Raw genomic sequence first — 19,833 nt, forward strand, 5'->3', positions numbered from 1 at the left:
TGAGCCATTGAAAAGCTATGTTTATTATTGGGCTTAGAAAAATTTTTGTGCTTATTTTAGCACTTGTTTCCATAGATTTGAGAATTTAATAAATACTATATGGCAGGCTGATATTAACTCTCTTCTTATCTAACCTCTTAGAAGCTGCAGTTCATCATCTGCTGTCATAGTTCCACAACCAGAGGATCCAGACAGAGCCAATACTTCAGAAAGGCAAAAAACGGGGCAGGTGCCTAAGAAAGACAATTCTCGAGGAGTGAAACGCAGTGCTAGTCCAGACTACAACAGGACCAATTCTCCTAGCTCTGCAAAAAAACCAAAAGCACTTCAGCATTCTGAATCGCTCTCAGAAACAAATAAGTCACATAGTAAGTCAAAAAAGAGACATTTAGACCAGGAGCAACAACTGAAATCTGCACAATTGCCATCAACAAGCAAGGCTCATACCAGAAAGAGTGGGGCCACTGGTAGTTCACGGAGTCAGAAAAGAAAGAGGACAGAGAGTTCTTGTATAAAGAGTGGTTCTGTGTCTGAGTCAACTGGTGCCGAAGAGAGATCTGCAAAACCTACCAAGCTGGCTTCAAAATCAGCCGCCTCAGCCAAAGCTGGGTGTAGCACCATCACTGATTCTTCTTCTGCTGCCTCTACTTCCTCCTCGTCTTCTGCTGTAGCCTCGGCCTCCTCCACTGTACCACCAGGTGCCAGGGTGAAACAAGGAAAAGACCAGAACAAGGCCAGGCGTTCCCGTTCAGCATCCAGTCCCAGTCCCAGAAGAAGTAGCAGGGAAAAGGAACAGAGTAAAACTGGTGGCTCTTCAAAATTTGATTGGGCTGCGCGTTTCAGCCCTAAAGTTAGCCTTCCTAAAACAAAACTGTCTCTTCCAGGGTCTTCTAAGTCAGAGACATCAAAACCTGGACCTTCTGGATTACAGGCCAAATTAGCAAGTAAGTTTACGGAAAGAGCTGCTTTTTTTAATTAAGAAAATTTCTCTTGGTTTGTCAAAGTGACCATGCTTTCAAGATAGCCAGGTGTTTTGTTTCTAGTCTGAGGCAGTCTTAGATTTATTACCGTACCTGTGTCTACACAACAGTACATAATAATTGATACCACTTTTAATTTTATCCAGACAAATACAAATGCTGACTTATTAACTATGTTTTAGTGTTTATATCTTTATCTTTATAGCATCTGCTACTTACCAATATCAGGGTGAGACATCAAGTTGCATTTTCTTCTATAACCAAACACAAAATTATTCTAGTTACGAGTTGCTATTGACCAGGATCAAGCATCACATGTGTTTTTGCATGTGTGTTGTTTTGTTTTGTTTTTGGTATTGTACGTTCTTGATGTATGGAAATACTGAGTTAACTTATTAGAATAAATGCACCATATAATTAAAATTCATTCACATGTAATATTTTATGGCTTTGAAGGAGTTTAGTCTAAAGGTGAATACTTCTTATTTTCATGCACTGAGGCTCTGGGTCCTAAGTAAATGGAAAAGAATATTGCCCTTTTGAAACTTATATTGGAGTAGAAAGAACTAATGTTTGAGAATAATATATTCAAGTAAAGATCAAACTAGATGGGAGAAAGGAATCTTGAGGTACATTCTTCCTCTCTTTTTTTCTAAAAGACTTCAGGAAGCCAGATGTTCACTATTGATGAACCTTTTCAATTGTGCATTTATTGTAATGCTAAAGTGTTTGTTTTTCTATTTTGAGAAATCTAAAAAACACACAGAATAATACTGTGCTTGTCTACAATTTTTAAGCATTTAATTTTTTTTAATATTTAACCAGAAGCTTGGTTTTGACCATCTTTTCTCCTTTTGAGTCCTCAGAAAATTTCAGATCCACATTTTCATAGGGCTGTAATTTTTTTTTGGTTATTAGAAGATTTTATATAGTGTTTACTAGCTAAACTCTTCTCCAAGTTTAGCTAGCATTGAATCAGCCTAACCTAATATTGAATTAGAACTAAATGTTAGCTTTATTTAACCCTACAACCTATGACTACTTTCAGTTGATTCATTATTACCTAAACTTTGATAAGAATCGTAGTAGGTACAAAATAAAATCTTATGTTTAACCTGTATCATAGGGCTATTGTAAAGGTAAGTAACATCTTTTTCTCTTAGATTGTAGAATTTTGTTTTACATCTGTATAAAACCTTTTGAATTTGAAGGTACAAGCGTTGGATTAAGATCAAGATTAGTATCTTGAAGTCAAAAGGAAATAAAGGGCTGGGTTAAAAAAGGACGGGCAACTGCCCATTGGGCCTGCCAAGGTTTTCTTGACAATTGCCATTATCTGTCTCGGCTTTTATACCTCTTCCCTCTCTGCTTTTAAGTAGAAGCATGTGTGCATCTGTGTTGGCGTGTGTGTCTGTGTATGTTCATGTCCTCATTGTAGTACCTCTGATCTTAATAGACAATGGACCAGGTTGAGTTTACAATGAGTTTCATGGAATTCACTCCTCACTTTCCTGTCATCCAGTCTGCTTCACTTGAAGAGCTCATCTTTTTCAACATTTATTTCTAGGAAGGTCCAGGCCTGGGTGAGAGCAGATTGTTGTTGAGTATCATGTTGATTCTTCTCAGTGACCAGCTTTCTTGTTTTAGAGAGAAGCTTCTTAACATGATTTTTAACAGGAAGCTCAACCCTGCCAGTGGCTGGCTACTCAGTGGTATTTTCTTGATTGTGAAGTTGCTCTCAGTCAGGAAGCACTCAGAGTTTTGACACTGCCCTGTGCCATAATAAAACCCGTCTAGATAGTCTAACTCTACACATGGTCACAAACTGACTTGGTGGATTAAAAATCTGTGTGTTCTGTGGTCACTAATAAAGCTTGTACATTTTCACTGCCACTGTCCTAGTTGTAAGCTCTAATTATAGTCTAAGCTGTTGAAACAAGAGAAGGGAACCAGTATGTGTTTAGCATCTAATAAGTGCCAGGTATTTTACATATGCAGTCATAACTAATTTTAAAAAGTTAAGCTTTGTGATACTTATTAATGAAAATTTATTCCAAGAAGGTGAAATAACTTGCCTGCGTTACATATTTTAAGTGGCAGAGCTAGGATTCGAAGGCAGAATGTGTGACTTTGAAACTGTTGCTTTCCTTGCTGTGCCATTTATTTTTCACCCATGTTTGTTCTCCATGTTTGCAGCATCTTTGGCTCATTAAGAGATGTTAAGATCTCAGAGGATATAAGATTTTATCTGATTCTTTACTGGTATTGATTAATCTTTAGGAATGAACACCATGTGAATCAGGGATTCATATCATCCCATTCACTACTTATTTGCTTCTTTTCAAATAGTGAAAAACATTTCTAAAAATAATAGGAAATATTTAATTTGCTTACAAGTGTCTGACAACTTTTAAAGACTTTACATGAATCATTTCATTTACTCCTCATCTTCCCTGTGTGGCAGGTACTATTATTCCCATCTTACAGGTAAGGAAACTCAGTGTCATTTGTCGAATTACCTATCGAAGGACACAGAACTAAGAAGTGATAGAAGCAAGAGTTAAATCCAGGCCATATGAATAGGACTCAAAGGATTGAGTAGATTGGGTGAGCTAAATCTAGGAAGGTTTCCTGAAGTCAGATGGGCAGGGTGAATTTTAGACACGATTGAATGTGTCACTTCAGGAGTTAATGTAAGAAGCAGTACTGCAAGAGAATTGGCAGTACTTGGTAATTTTATGAAAGACCATAGGGGCAAAGTGTGGTATCTTAGGGGAATCTCTGGGTTTCAAGTAATGGTATTTTGGGGACAGAGAGCTCTTAATATAGGGCTAAAAATCCTGAGTTTAAACCCTAGTTTTGCCATTTTATCACCTGGTGACTATGCAAAGTTTGTAACCTTTTCATTGTAAAATAGGCACAATAGCTATTTGAGGAATAAATAATGTGAGCAGACTTAGCATAGTGCTTAGTACATAAGTTGCATCACTAAATTTAGGGTGCACAGCTGAAGTTGAGTATCTTAAGAGAGAAAACATATTCAGAGTAGCATTTTGAGAATAAAGGATTGATAAATACTTGTCATTTGTCAGTTTTAAATGTATCTCTCCTTAGATTTGGAAGACCCTGATTTGAAGTAGTTATCTCCTAGTTTTGTGAGGCTGGACAAATAATTGGCAACCTAATCCCTAATCTTATTTGAAAAATGGTAGTATTCATTTTTGTGAAGCATAAATAAAAGAATGTATTTGAAAGAGTTTTATAAGATTAAAGCACCATATAAACAGATAATGGTGCATGAGAGTTACTGCAATATATTTGAAGTGCTTTTGTATGAATCAGGATTTTTTTTTCACTTAAAACATTAACCCAGGGGACAGAATTAGATATAATGGATAGAAGTTGAGATTTCTGATTAGTATCTTTCAGGGAAACAGAATCTGTAAATTATCTAAAAAGTGGATTGGACCTACACTTCGTACAATATATAGAGCATTTCAAATTGGGTAGATTATTTGTTTTCTTCCTCTTTTAAGAATCTGTGAACCTGTTAAATTAGAATGTGATATTTCCCCAGGTAAAGGTTCATTCTAAGATAAGATTGGTCAGTAAAGCTTCATGGTAAAGCAGATTTTTTCCCAATTGCAGGAATAACAGTATTTATATGATGTTTTGTGAAACCCATTTCCCCATGATCAAATATCACTCAAGGAGATTCAGGTTAGAAATCTTACAATAACTTCTGCTTAACTCAGAATTTTATACATTTATCTGTTCACCTATATTACCTTGGGAGATAGCAGTGTTCCGTGGAACATACTTTTAGTCAGAACACTTAAGTAGGGAGACTTTTCCTGTTTCGGCAACATTTATAGGCTGATAAATGCTTTCCTGGGGAGGAACTAGGGCTGGCCTAGGGGTGGTGGGAGAACTAGTGAAATAGCTACTTTTGTGATGGGCTTCCTGAAGCCTGTGGCTTTCCAGCTGTAGCTGATCAAAATAACTCTGGGACAAAGGTCATCCTGTATCAATTGATAGAAGTCTTGAGGTAATACTCTAGAAGAGATACTGTTTATGTGATAATTTTTAATGTGCATTAGGAAATTATTCTTGCTATGTGTTTAATCTAAGCAAACAGACATTCTTAAAAACTTACTTAGCATAAATGTAAAACCAATGGGGCAGTAAAATGATACAAATGATGTTTCTTTTTTATATTTTAAATATAATATTTAAAAATATGTTCATTTGGCTTCAAAATATATTTTGCTAATCTACCTTTTTAAATTAAGCTAATTTTTTGAAGTAATTTGACTTTCAAAATGTGTATATCTGAATAGTAGAAAGTGATGGATGGCATAGAAATATGCCAGAGGAAATTTGTGATCAAAATTCGGGTAATTGTGGAGTTTTTTTTACAGAAAAATTTAAAGGTATTATATTTCCACTCTGGTGTGCCTATTTATAGAACTAGTTTCCCTTCTATTATTTAAAGTGGACATCATGTGCACATTATTAATAACATAGTCAGCAGTAGTTACCAGCTTATTTGCATCTTGAGTTTCAAACTTTCTTGGTGACTTGCATGCAGTCTGTGGCCATTATTAGAACTAGCCAAAACCCAGGCAGATGCCGATTCTGGGAAGGTAATTCTGCTTGGTTTAGGACTCTTACCCACAGTCTGAGGCATATGGTGCATTGCACCTCTAGCATCAGGGGAGTAAATTAGAATGAGTTGAGCAAGACAGAAGAACTTAAAAGTCAAACCCTTGGTTTTACCTAATTGGATCTTGTAGGGTCATCCCTACTGATTTTACAAAGGTGAATTATCTTTTAGTCTCCCGAGGTGTTGGGTAATAACCTTAAAAGGAAAGGGTTGAATATTAAAATTTTTCTATATTAGAAGGCAGCTGTTAAAATAATTTTAACTTAAAAGTTTAATAGTTCTAATATGCAACTGCTTTGAAAAATTACCAATGATTTCTTAAGAATATATTAAATTTTAGAAAATGGGTTGCCAAATTCAAAAAAAACCTACTATGTATTTTTGTATGTCAGATTAGAATAAGAATTAGTTTAACCAAAGTACACTTTACTAAACTTACATGTAAGTTAGTGAAAACTGCTATTTTATATTCCAGCTTCTGTATTCTGTAATATTTTTGACACTTCTATCCATAAAATGTTAAAGACTAATTCAGACAATACCAAAATGTACAACGAAGAAAAATACAAAGTCACTTAATTTGATCACTGAGGACTACCTCTTTCCTTGTATGTGTATATCCTGCTGAATTTTTTTCAATGCTTAAATGCATTTTAAAGTCATTATATAAGACTTATTATTTAAAACAGTCTTTCTGCCACATTGCCCTTCCCTGTAGCTGATTATTTTGGTTCTTATTTTAGTCTCTAAATTATGTGCTCAAGAGGTCTACTTGTTGTTGTTTTTTTCAGTGTGAGCACTATTTCATGTCCTTTATGGAAAATTTACACCACCTCTTCATCCACTAAACTCGTACTTGTACATCTCATTTTCCCAGTCATGAATGATGCTCAGTGTTTGTATGGATACATAAATGCTATTTACAGAGCCATGTAGGAACTTTTCCTTTCTTACACATTTTTGTTTTTCTTGAATTTAATAATTAGTTTTTCTTTCTTCTTTTTTTTTTTTTTTTTTTTTTTTGGTGAACTGAACTCCAAACTATGCCATTGTCTAAATCTTTTCTCAAGCTGTCTACATGTATCTGTTTCAGTTCCTGAAGAAAAAATGGCCTCTGGATGACTGCTCTTTTATGCCTACTTGCATTGCTTTTAGCCTCAGGATTTTCTTCACTCTCTCCTTTTTCCAGCTTCCACATCATCTTTCTTGGTTTACTGCTTCGTTTTGGTGTGACATACCTTTGACTTGCTTTTTATAAAGAAGTGCTTATGAAAATTTAAAAAGCTTTTTAATTTTTGAAGATTTTGAATGTCTGAAAATAAATAAATAACCTTGATAGTTGTTTGACCATTGAATATAGAGTTCTGAGTTGGAAATAATTTTCCTTCAAAACTTTGAAGAATTGCATTACCTTTTAGCTTTCAATAACTATAGATATTCTGATTCCTGTGTCCCATTTTTCTGGAAGCTTGCAGATCTTTATCTCTATTATTTAGAAATGTCATGATATTGTCATAGCTGTGGGTTTATTTTTATTCCTGTTAGAGTGACCAGAAGTCTTGTTTTTCCTTGGGTCTGGATTTCCTCAGGATTTTTAGCCTTAAAGTTACTAAATCTTAGGCAAACCAGGATGGCTGATCGCCTTATTGTTTCTTTTCTCTTTGGATCTATTATTTTTGGTGATTGTCCTCTTAGAACAGTGGTTCTCAACCTTCCTAATGCCGCGACCCTTTAATACAGTTCCTCATGTTGTGGTGACCCCCAATTTCATTGTTACAAATTGAACATAATTAAAGCATAGTGATTAATCACAAAAACAATATGTAATTATATATGTGTTTTCCGATGGTCTTGGGTGACCCCTGTGGAAGGGTCGTTTGACCCCCAAAGTGGTCGTGACCCACAGGTTGAGAACCGCTGTCTTAGAAGGTTCTGCTCTGATCTTAACTTGCTTTCCTTTTTTGTTCTACTTTCTGAAAGATTTCAATAACTTCTTCCAAACTTTCTTTGACTTTTTTTTTTCATGTTTGCTATTTTTTTTATTTTCTAAAGGTTATTTTATTCTCATTTCCTTTTTTATTATGGACTAGGGGTCCCTTGGCCTGGCCTATGGGATCGAACCGAAACCAGCTCTCCAAGGGACCCCACCAGTGCATGATCGGGGCAAGGGAAGGACATGGGAGGTTGGCCAGCTGGGGAGGGATCGTGGGAGGGCTCCAGGGCGTGTCCGGCCCATCTCCCTCAGTCCCAACTGGCTGGACCCCAGCAGCCAGCTAACCTACCAGTCAGAGCGTCTGCCCCCTGGTGGTCAGTGCACATCATAGCGAGCGGTTGAGTGGCCTTAGCATATCATTACCATATTACTCTTTGATTGGTTGAATGGGTGACTGGACACTTAGCATATTAGGCTTTTATTATATAGGATACATTTCTTCTTTGAGGACATGAGTATTCCTTTCTTATATAGTACTCTTATGAGTTTTTTTATGGGGTATGTGAAGTTTTGGTTTGTTTTTGACTAGAATTTTTCTCAGATTCTGACAATTCCTTGTTTCCTCATACTCAGTGCAAGGGGACCAAAAATCTAATTTGTGAGCTTTGAGCATATAGATAAGATTTGGTTGGGCTATTTGTTGCAAAATCTCCTCCGTCCTTATTTTTAGATCTTTTTTCTTTGGTAAAATTCCACAGGAAAGATTCTTTCAGACTCTTGCCTGGAGGTGAAGGCCTAACTGCTAGAGTTCTGGGGGCTGAGCTGGATAAGAGACTTGGAAAAAGGCCATAGATATGTCATCCAGTGTGTCTGTTTATCTGCCCCTCCCCTTCCCAATTGGTGGTGTGGTGCTTTAATTGAGAATTTTTTTATTTTGTACTTTCTAAAGAGTAAAGACCTTATGTTTTGCTACGTTAGAAGAGGGACAGTTATGCAGCTATGCAAGTAGTGGAGGGACTTGGGGGAATCTGACTGCTTCATAAACAGCCTATCAACCAATCTTCAGTTTTAACTTGTAAGTTTGTCCATCAATTCCTGACCTTTGTGGGAATCTGAGTATCATTCTAATTGGTAGTTTATCTTAGTTTTCCACCTTCAGATTTCTGGATTTCCCAGAGATTTAGCACTGGAATTTCTGTTTTTCATCTTCTAAAATTGTGTTGTGATAATAGTCTCTTCCATTCTTCCTATATTTCAGATTCTTTTAATACTGTTTTAGTGGCATTTCATGAGAGGATAGAAGTGAATGCTTGTGTTCAATCTTCTGTCTTTGCCCAGAAGGTAGACACTTTTCTATGTATATACTTTTCAAAAGCATGAGCTTGTTGTGGGTGACACTAAGCGTTGGTGTCTGTGGGTCTGTTATAACTTTCATCCTCACGATAGCAGAATGAAGTAGTATCAGTGTTTTAGATATAAAGAAAGCAAAGTGCTTTATCTGCTTAAACTGTCACTAATAGACTTTTTCCTTTATAAAAACTATAAATTCTATCATTTTTAATGGCTATGTAGATGTACCTTAATTTAGCACATTCCCAACTAATGGGCATTTATATTCTTCTAAATTTTTAAATTGACAATAGCTTTGTAATTTACATCATTTCCTTGTTAGGTCACCAATCCAATTTTTAAAAATATTTTTGTATATTTTAATTTGTCCGTAGAAACATGAATTTACGTTCCCGCTAGCAGTATAAAAAATGCCAATTTATTCACAACTTCATTAACTAACTTTGTGTTCCTGCAGTTTTTATTATTCTTATGTTTATTTAATCATTTCTTATTAGAGATTTAGCTCTTTTCCAGTTTCTCATTTCAAACGATACTAATGCTTAGGTGAATACAGTGGGGCCTTGACTTACGAGTGTCCCGACTAACGAGTTTTTCGAGATACAAGCCGTCTCTCGGCCGATTTTTTGCTTTGAGTTGCGAGCTAAAATTCGGGTTATGAGCCAGCTTCAGATACCCCACCGCTAGTTGGCGCAGCGAACGTCACAGTGAACGCCACAACATCAGCCCAGCATCATGTGTCTCACTCGTTCACTTTAAGATTTGACATACGAGTAATTTGAGTTACAAGCTCCGTCATGGAACGAATTAAACTCGTAAGTCAAGGCCCCACTGTATCTTCGCACATTTCTAATGCTTTAAATTCATATTGCCAGCTCAGTGCATGAAATTGCTGTGCATTGACTAGGAAATAAAAATTTGGCTTAGAAAATTTCATTTGGGATTTAGCTCATTGTCATTTGCAAAATTTTTCTTTTATTGCTACTAAGTGACTTTAAACATATAAGAACCCTTTTTATGTAATAGGTTACTTTTTATTTTGTGAATTTATTTTAGCAAAGTAACCATTGATAAAGATGTATAAACTTGAAAATAGACACAACAATACCAAGTTATACCACGTTATTACGATTCTGTGCTGGCTGAATAGTTAAGAACTAGTTACTGAGACTATACACATTGTTAATTAATTCTCTTTATTGGGTCCAATTTTTCCAGTAGCAAAATGGCCTTATTAAATGATTCTAAATTGAACTCATGCATGCTACTAGCCATGTTACTTGGTGCTCTCTTCCTTCCTTTTATGAAGGAAAAGGAGTGGTTCTGAAAACTCTTTGAAATAAATTTGACATATAAATAAATCGATATAAGTAATTGCTAGTGTTAATTTATAAAAAAAATGGGAAAGGTCAATCACAGTCATACCTTGACTAGCTGAATATGTAATTGAATTGTAGTGATTTTTCTGAACATTTACTCTTGTTTAAGATATTGGTGTATGGGCCTTATATTGGTTTTTCTACTCCATTTTTAAATAGAGATATATTTACTATCTGCAGGAATATTACAAAAACAATAAAGAAAAATCAAGATATTTAATATTCTAGAAAAATTAGTGCTAAAACTTTTATTACTAAGATATTAATTAGCTCAGGTTTTGTTTTTTTGTGTGTGTTTTTTTTTCTTTTTAAAGCAAAAGGGATTAGTTTTTATTTTGGAGAATTTTTTAAAAATTTTTGACAGATTTTAAAAATTTAGGTGAGTGCTTATACTGTTCTTTTTCTACTCACAGTCCATGTCAGTAAGTATTTTTTGTAAAGGCCCGTGTAGTAAATATTTTAGGCTTTGCTGGCCACATACGTCTTTGTCATATCTTTCATTTTAACTCTTAAAAACGTAAAAATCACTTTTAGTTTGTGGGCTATACAAAAACAGGCTGCCAGCTGGATTTGACTCATAGTCTCAAGTTTGTTGACACTTACTCTAGAGTAGAAATTTTAATGCAGTAATGACTTTTGGTCAGAAGATTTGGGCTTATGTGATAGATATTCATACCATTAAATGGAAATCGGCTTACATGACTGGTAAAGCCAAGAGATTGACTAGCTTCAGGCTTGTTTGGGTCTAGGTGCTCAAATGAAGACAGTCCTATTCATCCCAAGCCTTCCCACAAAGACTCCAGTCATTTATATATCAGCCTGTAAGAAAGTTTCTTATTTCTCTTTGGGTCACATGCCTATCCTGAATGAATCACTGGTGGAGGGGAGAGGGAATGGTGGTTGTAAAGTTGTAATTGGAAATGATTGAAATAGTCTGGCCAATTTGAGTCCCACTGATATAGTGGGAGTATACTGTGAATGACAGTTCATCAGTACCACGTGGAGAAGGGGAAGGAGATAGCTCCCCAGAGAATTAAAAACAAAACAAAAAACGAGGCAGGGTGCTCAGAATAGGGTTGCTGGGCATAATATAACAGATGTCTACTTGGTCATCTTTAATGTCACTTTAAAGTTAATGTATAAGTTGGAGAATAAAAACATTCATGTATTTGAAAGTAGTTATACACTGAATAAAGGTGTTAGGTCAGTTTTTCCCTCCAAACAACTTTATTAAATACACTAGAGGCCTGGTGCACAAATTTGTGCACAGGTGAGGTCACGAAGGGGGTAGGGGAGGCCAGGACGTGATCGGCCCTCCTGGTGGACGGTGGGACGCCCTTGCTGGCCTGGGATCCAGATCCGTCCTGCTGACATTTGCACCTGTTGTCTGGAGCCACCTGGGAGCCGCTTTCATATTGTTTCTTCCTCACTGACCGTCTAGGGAGGGGAAGCAGCTACGGTCCCCGAGGCCGACTTCCAGGAGGCCAGTGGTACTGGTCCATAGGTGCCTGGCCAGTTCTCCAGAGATTGGACCTGCAGGACTACTGAGGGAATGAGTGGCTGCCGCCAGGCTGGTGGGCCACCGGGATGGGTTGGTCAGCTGAGCAGTGCTCCTGCTATGAGCGCATACTGACCACCAGGGGGCAGCTCCTGCGTTGAGTGTCTTCCCCCTGGTGGTCAGTGCGCGTCATAGCGACCAGTCATTCTGGTCATTTGGTCGCTTAGGCGCACACGCGCGCACACACACACGGTCCTCGGGCTACGTCAGAGATCCGTTCCTACGGCGTGTTGTAATGCAGTTTTCGCCATAAGTTGGAACCCACCTGCATAAGCACTTACATCACTCACATGGAGCACATACACAGCATTAGTGAAGTGAAACATTAAAAAACACTTAAAAGAAAGATAACAATTCCTGACCTTTACTTGTGGTAAATAAATAATAAAAAACATAAAGCACATATGTTGAAATAACGGAACTTTTTTTTATATATCAATAAATGGGAGAAGGCGACATAACCACAAAATGACATACGCCGAGGACTGTCTGTAGATTGATATTTATGTTTACTTTGACTCCTTATACGGAACAAAAGGAATCTTTAGGAAATTGGAAAGTTTACTTAATTATTACATTGCTAAAATACTTTATTATTGGGGAGGCTATATTTTTATTGTAGGATTTTGTATTAGTTCTGTTATGTGTATATACCTAAACAGATCATGTAAGAATTATAAGTAGAAAAAAAGAAGTATGACAGTGACTATGTATCACCCAGTTGTATTTTGCTACTTTTAAAGTAACTTAACACAATTAACAGTGAAAACCATACCTTTCCAAGGATTGGAATAATTCCACCTTTGGTGACTCTGGTAGTGAAATAGTAATCATATTACTATTTGCTCATTTCTTCTGCAAAAATGACAAAATTGGGATCATTTCAGTTTTGTAATGAGAAATACTTTTAAAATTTTGAAGTAGAAAAGAAAAATCAGTTGCAAATAGAAGGTACCCAAGAACATCTTAACTCCTTTGACACTAATGAGGGTCCAGAAGATAAAATTTCTAAGGCCCTCCATCTGTTTATTTTTTTTTAATTCTTATATTTAAAAATCCAAGTTTTTAGTTGGATACATGAGAGGTTTACTTATTTTACATTTCAGATATCACACTTTATAAAGGACTAATTTTTTAAAAAGATGAAGCCCTGGATTTTGAGTAAATCAGTTTGAGGCTAGGAATACTTGTTCAAAAGAAAAAGCAATAAGACATACCTATATTGTAGAAGAAAATATCAATTACGACTTTTAAGAGAATAATACTGCCAGTTTCACCTTTATCTGAAAGAAAAATGACCATAGGAATAGCCCTGGCCGGGTGGTTCAGTTGATTGGAACATTGTCTTGTATACCAACAGGTTGAGGGTTCGATTCCCGGTGTAGGCACATACCTAGAATGTGGATTCCATCCCTGGGCAGGGCAAGTGTGGGAGGCAACTAACTGATCAATGTTTCTCTCTCTCCTCTTCCTCCCTCCCTAAAAATCAATTACAAAACACACTCTTGGGTGAGAATTAAAAAGAAGATTATAGGAATATATTTGTAGGAACAAATTCATATATTCATATACCAATATAATAAGGTCAAGGAGCTTTGATAAAAGTAATATGTCTACATTTATACATAACTTCATTATACAAGGCATTGTGGATAAGAATATATTATTATGAGCAGTGATATTCTGGTTGCTTCTCAGTGTGGCATCATAAAAATAAGTGATCAATACAGTTTTTCTGCATTACAGAGCCTGGGAGAGAGAGAGAGAAATAGAGATAGATTGATTGAAATTGTGTGTGTTCCCATGCACCTGCATCTTAATTGGTTTTCAGTAAGTTGTAGGTTTATACTTATCATGTTTTCTCTTCTATTAAAATACTCCTTACTTGACCAGTAGAATGAAGGAAACATATTTTAATTGTATAAAAATACTTTATTTTTATAGAGAGAGTTTTATAGTTTTCTCTTTTCTTTTGCTATACAAACATACTACCTAAAGGTTTCTAAAGGAACCAAAAATCAAAGTTTTAACACTTTTCCAGAAGTATATTGAACAAATAGTATACTGTTCTGCTTCAGAATAAACTTTGGAATTGTGTAGTTATGCACTTCTAGGCAAGTCAGTTAATATTTTTGTGTGTGAAAAATAAGAATTATCATAACTTTATACCTGAAATTGCTTTTATGAAAAATTCCATAGCCAATCTAAAACTGTGAAGATATAAGATAGTATATTCTGGCAGCATCAATTTGCTGAATGGTCAAAAAAACCCACATTTCACATTCACGTTTCTAGGAAGTACTTGATTTACCCAACTGTTTTATCTTTAACTGTTTTATCTTTAACTTTCCTTTTTCCAAGAATTTATATAGTTCTTCCAAGAATTGACTTAATTTGTTTAGAAATCCTGATAAGTTTCTAATTACCAGTCTTCACAACATCTGAGATGTTTCCCTGTTGTAGTTTTTGGAGAGCAGAGTATGTAAAAGCTAGTTTTATTTCCCATCATAGACTTGGGTAATGTTATAAATAGTGATACCTCTTTTCCACTAGAGAGGACTATATGTAGCAGCTCCTTTACCATGGAATTGCTTTCCAGACAAAATGTTTGGGGCTATTTCTCCTAGTTTATGGGACTACATGGAGTTATGTCAATTAGCCTAACAGTCATTTTACATTGTGGTATGATTATAACATCAGTTATATTTAACTCCAAGGATGGATAAAGAGTTTGTGCACATATGTGAAGAAATACCGTACCATACCACTCCACAGTAAAAAAGGAATGGAAGGAATGAACTAAAAGGTACAACATGAATTTATCTCCAAAACACTGTATGATTCCATTTATATAAAATTCCGTAATAGGCAATAGCAACAAAATAGCAAATCAGTGGGTGCCAGAGCCTGATGTGCTAGGGAGATTAACTGCAAGGGGCATGAACGAACATGGAAATGTTGGTTATAATTGTCTTAATTGTGGTGTTATATGGGTGAATACATTTGTCAGACTCATTGAACCCCATATATTCAAACCAAGTACCTTTTGTCATATTGGAAATTATATTTGAAGTTGTTTAAAATAAAGTTAAACACCAAAGTATGAAATAAAATAGTTCATGAGTAGTGACGTGTAAAATAAGTTTGGTCAAAAAGTATACTGTCAACCTCAAATTAGCATTAGAGCAGTAGTAGCCCACTGTTGAGTATTAAGTTGAGTATTTTATTTTGAATGCCACTGAATAGATGTCAAATTTTGTGCTTGTCCATTACTGTATTATGCCATGTGTAAAAACGCTTTAGTATTATATGAATTAAGTTAATGACAGTAATACAGGGTTTTTAACTTGCTTTATAGCACTTTGTTTTTCAGTGTTTTAATGCAATGTGCACTCATGTTTTTTCTCTCTCAGAATTGTATGTTATTTTACTGTATTACTGCTTAGTCACACAATTCAGATAGGTATAATTTAATATTTCCTGAAATATTAAAAATAATTTCTGATTTTTTTAACATTAAAAAATAGTGATTCTAAATACCTGAATATATTAAGCTATTCTTCTCCCTTTCTCTCTGAAATCAATAAAAATGTATTTTAAAAAATATTTATGCCCTAACCGGTTTGGCTCAGTGGATAGAGCGTCGGCCTGCGGATTCAAGGGTCCCAGGTTCGATTCCGGTCAAGGGCATGTACCTTGGTTGTGGGCACATCTCCAGTGGGGAGTGTGCAGGAGGCAGCTGATCGATGTTTCTCTCTCATTGATGTTTCTAACTCTCTATCCCTCTCCCTTCCTCTTTGTAAAAAATCAATAAAATATATTAAAAAAATAAAATATTTATATTTTCATGGATTTTTTAGAGAGAGGGGAAGGGAGGAAGATAGAATCATGGATGAGAGAGAAACATGATGGGCTGCCTCCCTACGCCCCCTACTGTGGATGGAGCCTGCAACCAGGGCAGGTGTCCTGACCAGGAATCAAACCAGTGATCTCTTGGTGCATGGGTCTATGCTCAACCACTGAGCCACACTGTCCTGTCATAAAGTTTCTTTAGTAGCTTGCTTTTCACTTGGCAACTTCCATTATCCTCCTATATAATAAAAGGGTAATATGCAAATTAACTCTAACGGCGGAACTACCAGTCGCTATGACACGCACTGACCACCAGGGGACAAACGCTCAACACAGGAGTTGCCCCCTGGTGGTCAGTGTGCTTCCACAGGGGGAGTGCCACTCAGCCAGAAGCCAGCTCATGACTGACCAGCACAGTGGCGGTGGTGGGAACCTCTCCCGCCTCCGTGGTGGTGCTAAGGTGTCTGACTAACAGGTTAGGCCTGCTCCCTGCGGGCTCCTGGGCTGCCAGAGGGATGTCTGACTGCCATCTTAGACCCGATCCCCTGGGGAGCAGGCCTAAGCTGTCAGTCGGACATCCCCCAAGGGGTCCCGGACTGCGAGAGGGTGCAGGCCAGGCTGAGGGACCCCCCTGAGTGCACGAATTTTTGTGCACCAGGCCTCTACTACAAGTACCATCCCAAGTGAGTAAACTGAAGTTATAAATTAAAAGTCTAAATCAAGAGTAAAGAATTTCTTTCACTTTAAAGCAGTGAAATGGTAAAAAAAAATAAAAAGTAAAACAAAAAAACTTCCTGGGATCTGGAGAATTATTGTACAATTGTTTTGAAAAGTTAACATCTATTTAAGACAGCGGTTCTCAACCTGTGGGTCACGACCCCTTTGGGGGTCAAACGACCCTTTCACAGGGGTCGCCTAAGACCATCGGAAAACACATATATAATTACATATTGTTTTTGTGATTAATCACTGCTTTAATTATGTTCAATTTGTAACAATGAAATTGGGGGTCACCACAACATGAGGAACTGTATTAAAGGGTCGCGGCATTAGGAAGGTTGAGAACCACTGATTTAAGATGATGCCACAGTTCTAATGGAGATATGCTTGTTGACTTTGTAGGCCATTCAGTGTTGGAGGTCTTTGTTTGAATAGAGCACACTGCACAGTATGTTATATGATAACATCGTTGGGGAAGGGTAGATGGATGCTCTGATGGCTTCCCCATCCTGTATAATAAAAGCCTAATATGCTAAGTGTCTGGTCATCTGTTCAACCAATCAAAGCATAATATGCTAATGATATGCTAAGGCCGCTCAACTGCTCGCTATGATGTGCGCTGACCACCAGGGGGCAGACAGTTGACCGGTCGACCAGTCACTATGACATGCACTGACCACCAGGGGGCAGACGCTCTGACCGGTAGGTTAGCCTGCTGCTGGGGTCTGACCGATCGGGAATGAGTGAGACGGGCTGGACACGCCCTGGGGCCCTCCCATCGTCCCTCCCCAGCTGGCCAACCTCCTGTGTTCCTTCCTGGCCCCGATCGTGCACTGGTGGGGTTCCTTGGCCTGGCATGCACCCTCTCGCAATCCGGGACTCCTTGGGGGATGTCGGAGAGCTGGTTTTAGCCTGATCCCACAGGCCAGTTCATAAAATAGTAATATACTTTACTTAAATGTTACACCTTTTTAGAACTTAATACCTATAAAGGTATTAGCATCCAAAATAACATGTGTACTTGATTCATTTTCCCTCTACCCCTCCAATTGTACAATATTCTGTAAATTGGACATTCCATAACTTTAAGTTGATATTCCTTGCTGATAGGATGGTGTATAGCAGTGGTCACCAACCTTTTGATCCTCTGGTTGGCAACCGCTGGTGTAAAGAAAAGAAAGCATTTTGTTCTCTCATAGCCTTATTTATGAACTGTATGTAAACTAGGTGAAATGGGACAGTGTAAAGACAGTGTAATAAAGTGATAATGGACCCTGGCTGGTTTCTAAGTGGTTAGAACATCGGCCCAAGGATAGAAGAGGGGGGTTCGATTCCAGGTCAGGGACATGTACCTCAGTTGTAGGCTCCATCCCCCACCCTGGTCAGGGCACATGGAGGAGGCAACAGGAGGATGCTACTGATGGATATGTGTCTCTCTTACATGGATGTTTCTCTTTCCCCTCTTCCCCTTGCCTCCACTCTCTCTAGAAAAAAAAAAAATATATCAATGGAAAAATATTCTCGGATGAGGATAAAAAACAAGTGATAAATGATATTTAATAAAGTTCTGGAATATGTAGTATATACAAAAAAACAACAACAAAACCTCTTGACTTTAGTTAGTGGAGAAAAGTAGTGGATGAATAGGGATGTGGTAGGAACTCTCCTAGTTTGAAAAGGCTAAGTAAAGGCAAACTCTCTAAATAAACCTGGCAGACTGCTAGAGAGGCCATGGGAAGATTCTATGGTCTTTGAACCAGGACGATGAAGAATTTTTATTTTAAGAGAACTTCTCCCTTTAAAATTTTACTTTTGCATTTCATATATATAGGTTTAAGAAAATCTACCAAGAAGCGCAGTGAATCCCCACCTGCTGAGCTCCCCAGTTTGAGGCGGAGCACACGCCAAAAGACCACGGGCTCCTGTGCTAGTGCCAGGTAATAACTTGGGTTTTTCCAGTTTATGATTAGTTCATTATCTGTGTTTTAGAATTTGTTACCTCTATGAAGGAGGGTAGATGGGTCTATGATTTTTTCCTCAAAATCATTAACTTTGTAAGATTTATAAAATTATTTAAAGTTTCACTTGAATATTGAATAAAGAAATTTATCACTATTTTTATGAATTTTTTTAAAATATATTTTTATCGGTTTTAGAGAGGAAGGGAGAAGGAGAAGGAGAGGGAGAGAGAGAGAGAGAGAGAGATAGAAACATCAGTGATGAGAGAGAATCATTGACCAGCTGCCTCCTGCATGCCCAATCCTGGGGATCCAGCCCATAACCAGGGCATGTGCCCTAACTGGGAATTGAACCACGACTTCCAGGTTCATAGGTCGATGCTCAACCACTGAGCACACCAACCGGCTGTTTTCATGCATTCTACCCCAATATTTGTTTACATGTTTTTGCTAAGCTTTAATTATACTAGCTTTTTTTTAAAAAAGGGTGCTGTTTATTTTATTTTATTGTATATAATAAAATGCATATATTCATTTTTATATATATATTAGTGAACCGGTGCACAAAATTCGTGGACATTAAAAGGGAATTAGAGGAAATATTTTAATGTTGCTATTTGCCCTTTCTCTATAATAGAAGTGTCAGAGATGAAAGAAAATTAATAAAATGTATATGAAAATAATATATACATTTATTAATAAATAAACAATAACAGCGGGGGTTGCAGCCTCATATCCCCCAGCCTCGCCGTTCACGCAGCCCCACTCACCCGTGCCTGCTGCACACGCAGCTTCCTGCTGATCGGTCGTTACGGCATGAGGGCATCACAATCATTTGCGTATTAGCCTTTTATTATATACGATATATTGTTGATAGTATCCATGGGCTATGCATATAAGTTCTTTGGTTTATCTCTTCTTGTCTCCCCTTCCCCACATCAAGGTATGTCAATCTGTTCCATGCCTCCATGCTTCAGATCTTATTTTGTTGGTCAATTCATTAGATTCAGCAAATAAGGGAGATAAAAAAAAGAATACTAAAAGACACAACCAAAGACTTAGAGGGGATATAAAGAAAAAGGGAGGAAAAAAGAAGATGAAAAATTGGCTTTATTGAAGCAAGGAGGAAGCTAAAAGAACTAGTTAGTATAGGACAGTAATGGCGAACCTTTTGAGCTCAGCATGTCAGCCTTTTGAAAAACCCTAACTTAACTCTGGTGCCGTGTCACATAGAATTTTTTTTATATTTGCAACCATAGTAAAGCAAAGATTTATATTTTTGATATTTATTTTATATATTTAAATGCCATTTAACAAAGAAAAAATCAACCAAAAAAATGAGTTCGCGTGTCACCTCTGACACGCGTGCATAGGTTCGCCATCACTGGTATAAGAGGAAAAGAAGAGGAAACAGAAAATAAATGAAACAATGATGAA

At 37.0% G+C, this 19,833-nt stretch overlaps 1 protein-coding gene across 19 annotated transcripts in view; it reads left to right on the forward strand.

The window, feature by feature from the left end:
- The window catches only part of TRIP12 (thyroid hormone receptor interactor 12), a 135,370-nt gene that overhangs the window by 45,717 nt on the left and 69,820 nt on the right, over nt 1-19,833 (forward strand). For 15 of the 19 annotated variants that reach the window (XM_014530161.1, XM_014530159.1, XM_014530160.1 and 12 more), the window contains 2 exons: nt 142-944; nt 18,270-18,375. In XM_014530161.1, coding sequence (XP_014385647.1) covers nt 142-944; nt 18,270-18,375 — 909 coding nt within the window. Of the gene's footprint in view, nt 1-141; nt 945-14,595; nt 14,673-18,269; nt 18,376-19,833 lie in introns of those variants that run through there. The other 4 variants (XM_014530168.1, XM_014530171.1, XM_014530172.1 and 1 more) reach the window with 4 other exon arrangements.

Source organism: Myotis brandtii, unplaced genomic scaffold, assembly GCF_000412655.1.
Source record: "Myotis brandtii unplaced genomic scaffold, ASM41265v1 scaffold727, whole genome shotgun sequence".
Lineage (NCBI taxonomy): Eukaryota > Metazoa > Chordata > Mammalia > Chiroptera > Vespertilionidae > Myotis > Myotis brandtii.